This window comes from Limulus polyphemus, unplaced genomic scaffold (genome assembly GCF_000517525.1).
Source record: "Limulus polyphemus unplaced genomic scaffold, Limulus_polyphemus-2.1.2 Scaffold6034, whole genome shotgun sequence".
In the NCBI taxonomy this organism is placed as follows: domain Eukaryota; kingdom Metazoa; phylum Arthropoda; class Merostomata; order Xiphosura; family Limulidae; genus Limulus; species Limulus polyphemus.
The window spans coordinates 11,625-18,562 of record NW_013671644.1 but is presented as its reverse complement, the minus strand read 5'-3'; the positions used below and the strand labels follow the sequence as shown (position 1 = coordinate 18,562).

General features: G+C 38.3%; 1 protein-coding gene across 2 annotated transcripts in view; it reads left to right on the top strand.

The window, feature by feature from the left end:
* Window positions 1-6,938, top strand: part of LOC106473278 (metabotropic glutamate receptor 2-like) — a 32,306-nt gene that overhangs the window by 13,832 nt on the left and 11,536 nt on the right. For both annotated transcript variants that reach the window (XM_022401739.1, XM_013933961.2), the window contains exon 2: window positions 4,880-5,988. In XM_022401739.1, the coding sequence (XP_022257447.1) occupies window positions 4,986-5,988 (1,003 nt within the window). In that variant the 5' untranslated portion in view covers window positions 4,880-4,985. The remainder of the gene's footprint in view (window positions 1-4,879; window positions 5,989-6,938) is intronic.

Here is a 6,938-nt window from a genome sequence, read left to right as displayed (position 1 = left end):
CCATAGGAAGAGAGAGAACGAATCTGTAAAACAGTTGGTGACTATAAGAACTGTACCTTAAAAACTAAGCTTCGGCCACAGGAAGAGAGAACGAATCTGTAAAACAGTTGGTGACTATAAGAACTGTACCTTTAAAACTAAGCTTCAGCCATAGGAAGAGAGAACGAATCTGTAAAACAGTTGGTGACTATAAGAACTGTACCTTAAAAACTAAACTTCAGCCACAGGAAGAGAGAACGAATCTGTAAAACAGTTGGTGATTATAAGAACTGTACCCTTTAAAACTGTAAGCTTCAGCCACAGGAAGAGAGAACGAATCTGTAAAACAGTTGGTGACTATAAGAACTGTACCTTTAAAACTGTAAGCTTCAGTCACAGGAAGCCTACCTTTGCTTAATTAAGTGATCTTAAGTTTGTTTTTTTTGGGGGGGGGGTGCAAAGCTTTACAAGGGACTGCTAGAGCTGCCCCCCTGCAGAGAACGAACCACGGATTCAAGTGTTGTAGGCCTCGAGCTTTCCTCTGAACCGCAGAGACGTGATTGTGTGTAATTTGAAGTTTACCTTGAATAATATCACTACAAAAGTAATTAATTACACTCACGTCATCGGTGTAAATCCGCTTGTACGTGATCTGTAAATTTGTTTTCTATTGCAGACAAGGTCTGGTGTAATAATCAGCATTAGGGAAGAGCAGGAATAACAATTAGTTACAACAATACCATGAAAAAAAAAACGCATTAAATTTATTCAAGTCAATATTGGCGAAAGTATTTGTCTAAACGATGACCATATAATTATATTCTTTCGGTTGTTTCTCTGTATTATGACAGAGAATGGACGTGTGTATAATTTAAATTTTTGAATATGATTTTTCTTGCGTGTTTGAGTTTTAAATAGGTTGAATGACGTAGTCAAAAAGCTATTATGTATATTATCAAATCTGTTTATTAAAATTTCTGTTTCGTATTTTTAAGGTTAGCTGATCACCGGTAGAGGGGAGTTCGTGGACCGAGCGCTGGCGAATATCGTTCTTTACGCTGTTACGTTCCCTAAACCTTCCCGAGCGTAAGCGAGATGCGGAGATCACGGGAATCGTAGTGTACGTGTTTACTGCCATTGGCCGTCTCCGGCTACCCAACCATTTCCTTTTAATTAACCCAATTTTTTAGTATCCTGCATTTATATTAAGATATTCACTGATGACAATTATTATAATTTAATTCCGTAAAAACAGCATTTTAGTTATTAATAATTTGAGCGTCAAAGTAAAGAACTGAATAATAATGAGTAAGCCGTTCTTATCTAATATCTAGTGCCGACGAGACCTTTCGGCTAATACCGGTGCTTTTCAGGGCAGCTTGGATATAACCGACAGCAGTGGTTGAAATTCTATTTACGTTAACAAATCGTTTGACAGCTGTTAACGGTGTGAACTGTATTTGTCAAAACACATGAGAATTAGGGCAAGGATGTTTAACACCATATTATTAACATTATTATTGTGTGTGAATGGGTGCGCTTGTTTCTAACTAATATTTTAAGCACCCAGGCCTAACGCAAGTAACTGAAGAATTATAAAGTTAACCTCGGAATGGTTACGTTCAACATCTTTTGATTCCTATTTCAACGGCCCGGCATGGCCAGGTGGTTAGGGTACTCGCCTCGCAATCTGCGGGTCGCGGGTTCGAATCCCCGTCACACCAAACATGCTCGCTCTTTCAGCCGTGGGAGCGTTATAATGTGACGGTCAATCCCACTATTCGTTGGTAAAAGAGTAGCCCAAGAGTTGGCGGTGGGTGGTGATGACTAGCTGCCTTCCCTCTAGTCTTACACTGCTAAATTAGGGACGGCTAGCGCAGATAGCCCTCGTGTAGCTTTGCACGAAATTCAAAACAAACAAACAAACAATCCTATTTCAACAGTTATCTTCCTCCAGATTTACATCTGCAAGTGATATTATTTTTATTTTTATCCTGTACGCTTGGAATTCGCTTATGATTAATTGTTTTCATAACTGGTTGTTGTTAGCATGTTTGCAAAGGTCGAACCGTTCTTCATAAATTCACTGTTTGTTTCTTGTGTTAAAGTATTAGTTAAGATCATTTTACGTTTTGAAGAACATTTGTATTCGAAACTTTAGAGAGTAGAGGCTATCTTGACCGTCACGAGAAAGAAGCGGTTTCCTGTTGCTTTCCTCAATCGATGCTTTCTTGTTCCACGCACCCAGGTCAATGTGTTGTTGTGACAACGGGACGCGAACCATCAGCTTCTCGGATCACACTAGGCCACGCCGGCCTGTGTATCAGTTTTACATTGAAACTCGAACCACTGGATGTTATATACTAGTTGAAAACTAATTCCCCGCTATCTAACAACTATTTACAAATAAACAACGTGAACCAGTTATGCGCATGCTCTGTTTTGTTTCTCTCGGGGATATCAGCGCCAACCTAATTTTGAATTGATAGTCTAGAAGGGAAGGCAGCTAGTTAATAGCGTTTACTGTTAACTCTTGAGGCCGTGGGTGCGTTATAAGAGTGATGGTGAAATCCCACTCTTCTAACACACCCACGGCTTCAAAGTGCAGAGCGCGAATTTGTGGCAATGGGACGCAAACCATGGACCTTCAGATTCACAGTCCGGAACGCCAACCAGTAGACTAACCGCGTGATTTTTAGATAGCTATAAATTTCTTAAACAATGTTCACAAATCATGTTAGATTCTTGTATAAAAAAAACAGAGTTGTTTTTTTTAATCGTGGGAGAGTCAACACTTACAGGTTTTATCCTAAACACACGGAACTATAGGCAAATATTTCCATTCAAAGCACTCGTGCATCAAGAGTAGTAGTTATTTGAACAATTTGTTTTCCAATCGCAGAAAATGATGCAATTAAAGTTTGAAAACGTAAACTTCGTGTTCGTTATTTTTAGGAAGAATAGCACACCTCTGTAAATTAATGTCAAGGTCCCAGAGTTTGTTCACCTTCTGTTAAGATGTGGACGAAGCCCTTCGTTCTGGTAGGTGCCGTTGTATCCTTCAGTCAAACAATAAATTTAAACCCGGACGTTTTGGACGTTGTTTCTGGGTAATGAGAGGCTAGTTGGGTTTCCATGGGAACAGTAAGGACAACCATGATGGACGAATAAATAGCCCATTTCATTCTTTTTAACTTGGCTCTCAGAGACGTGTGATTGGCAGTGTTGCAGAGAGGAATTTGTAAGGACAGTTTATTGCATTCGGTGGTAAAATAGCGAATTTACTGCCGTTTTTTTTTTATTTCTCTGTGGTGAGAAATGGCGGGAACCGTGTTTCACGCTGGCGAACACCTGTGTCGTCTTCCAAAAAAAAAAAAATTAAACCTAAATCATTAGACACACCCCACATTGACAGTTTAACCCGCGGGTAGCTCAGGACAGTTTATACGTTGGGAAAACTTACAGAGGAGATCTATAAGAAGCAGTGGTTTCTATGGCTGACGAAGGAAAATGTTATTAAAGGCCTTTCCAGGTATTTAAACATCTAAAAAAAATAGATGTTTAAGCCTACTTCAGTACGTTGTTTAAGCCTACTTCAGTACGTTGTTTAAGCCTACTTCTAGGATAAAACCTAGAACGCAAAGTAGAGCTTGATAATTTAATGATCGATATTAATATGACAAATATTAGATACTTCTTCAGTTTAATAGCCACTTAGGATTTTTAATATTTGTAATATCTTACCAAATAAATAAATGTTAGACGACCTAATATAGGCATATCCCAATTATTTCTCGTACGAAACCAATTCGTCGACAGTTTTTTGGAATTTTACGAGCATTGAAAAAGTAAAATAAAAAAAAACAAACATAAATTAAACTCTTCAAATGAATATTTTCGAATAAACAGCGTAATTTGGTTGGAGAATTGTATAAATACTTCTAAGGAATAAACCAAACCGAGAAGAATGATGAGGAAATAGTTTTTTATTTTGTTTCTTTCGACATTGTTAAAGATGGGCTCCATACTATTCTAACAGTTCATTAACGATCGGGTGAAATTTCGTTAATGTGGAGTGTCGTATGTAACACTGACGTCGGTCGTTTTTTTTCCATTTCATTTCTCGCTTTTGTATTTTTCACTACGCTGTCTGTTTGTCTGGTCACTGCATGGTAATCACTGCCTTGGTATACAGCTGAACACACCCCGTCCCTGCAAGACCAGCCAAGGTCAGTAGACTGCGAGGCACGTTGTCGAGAGACACGAGGTTACTTTGGATATTTACACACACTCGCAATGGTATACACGAAATAACGTAAACCAACACACGTGATTTAAACGTTTTTGCGGCTCCCGACGTCGCCGAGTCACAGACATACATCCCTTGAAGGTTCAAGGATGAAGTTGCTCTCCATCTGCTTCGTGTGAGTTATGGCTCAAGCCACATTCCTCTGACGCTTGTACGACCCCCCCTCTCACCTCTCCCCGATCCTGTTTCATTGAAACGGTAAAGTAGGTACGATGGATCTGAACGACAAGAACTGACGAATTTTTCTCTCCAAAGTCACGTTTTTATAGGTTCTGTTTACTCGAATGTTTCTTGTATAGATACCAAATCATACATGTGCTCTTATTTCTATCTTAAGCCTAATTTCTTACTTTATTTGACAAAATCCATCAACTATGTTCTAATTTCTGGAATTCGCTCTTTCTGGAAGTGTTTAAATCTCGTCAATCTTAATCAAGAATCTCAGTAGTTGTCTTGCTTCATGATCTCCGCTCATTATCTACTTTCGAAATTGTATTCTGTTTTATATGTGTTCATGAAATACGTATTTTGTTTTATTATGTGTTTTATCATTGAGGTGAGTGGATATTTCTTTTTCTTTTCTTTACCCAGGATTGTCTACAGCAGAGGGCACCTGTGAATATCATCATTTAAAGGAAAAGTGAAACCACACACCCATAATTCTCGTAAGGTGGCGCTACTGTTAACTGTGAGCGCTATGGATATCATTCAGTCGTCAGTTGCTCAATCGCCTGTTTCAGACTTTACCCTGCCTGATGTTTCCATAGAAACCTCTAGATCTGCAATGAAAGACTTCAGTCACCAGTACTTCCCAGAACAATACGAGGACACAAATTCTTTGTTCAGCGACTCTTTGCGGTTGCGAGATGACCTTTGGATACTCCCACTTATAGTACTGTCGTCGTTAAATGCTATTATTATAGCCATTTTTGAAGTATTCGTTATTTATAAGGCCCGTGGAACAACGCCTAGCCGAAGACATCTATTTCTTGGTCAGATATTACTTCTGGGTTTGTTCCTATGTTCGATGATGGGATTTGCTTTTGTACCAACGGCCCATTGGATTACATGCACAGTACTTCGTGTCGGACTAGGGCTTGCTTATACTTTAGTGTTTGCAACACTATTGGTTAAAAGTGTATTTCTCCTAAGTCTTCACGCTGGTGTCTATCTTCCAGCTTCTTACCAAGGGCTCTTGCTCTTCTTCGTGGTTATTGTGCAGGTTGTGATTGGTGTTCAGTGGGTTGTTCAGCGCCCTCCAGCGATTATCAGTCGAACTGAAACGCCTACTTGTAACACCAGTGTTGCGAACATGTTAATGGTTCTTATTTATCCAATGTTTTTAATTTTGTGCGTTACAGTTCTAAGCATAAAAGCTAAAGGGAACCGCGAGAACCACCGGGAAGCCATGTTCATTGGAATTGCCATTGGTTTCACAATTCCAGTGTGGTTCTCCTGGATACTAGTTGCCATAGCAACAGAACCACGTTACCACGATGCTGCCATGGCGTTTGGGATTGTTACGAATGCCATCATTATCTTCTTGGTGATGTTTTTACCAAAAGGGCGACAACTGGCTGCCATGGGAAGGGATGGTCTCTACCCAGAAGATCGTGACGAGTTATCTTCATCAAGCCCTTCGATCTGTACGCCGTCTTTTCTTCATATTAAGCCTCCTCTAATACCACTGAACAAACAAGGTACGTTGTTTAAGCCTACTTCAGTACGTTGTTTAAGCCTACTTCTAGGATAAAACCGAGAACGCAAAGTAGAGCTTGATAATTTAATGATCGATATTAATATGACAAATATTAGATACTTCTTCAGTTTAATAGCTACTCAGGATTTTTGATATTTGTAATGTCTTACCAAATAAATAAGATACTGTATAGCTTGCATGTCAATTTCAAAAATACAATGTAGGATGGAATTCAAATATTAAAATAAGTACTTTATTGAACAATTCCATTTTTGTGTCTTTCCATTTCTGACCTTAACATGGTTTTATTAAATGTCTGTTATAAATAACAAGTCTGTCTAGAAATACACCATTTTAAAGTGATGTATTTTCACACAAAATAGGGGTTTTGGGTTCCCTGTTCGAAGTCTTTGGTGTTGTCCACACTTATAATTTTCACAAATGTACAAAACATACGGGGGGGGGGGCAAGGCTGCCTGTACACATTTTAGGAGAAAAAACACAAAAATCATGCCATTTGTTTTTTATTAGTTCCACTGGGTTCTATTTGTTAATAGAAAAACAAGTGGTTATAGATTTCACTAGCAAAACCAGGCGCCAGGGGGTGCTAAAGGACAAAGACTGGCAAAAGGTAGACCAAACAAATAATTTGTTAACAGTTGATTCGATTTAATTATGACATAACGCTTATGTTAATTCTGTCTTGTAATTTTGCTGAACTTTTTTTGAACCATATTTGCTCTAAACTGGGAAGTGCATAAGATCTATTGTAATTTTTAGCATGTATTGTTTGTAGTGTTCAAATTTATGATATGGTTCTGTTATGAATAGTGATATGTTAAAACTAGAATACAGTATTATTATTTTGTTTGTGTGTGTGTTTATGAAATGATTGTGTATTTTTAATGTCGGTAATATTTTATAGGTTTATATATATATATATATATATAT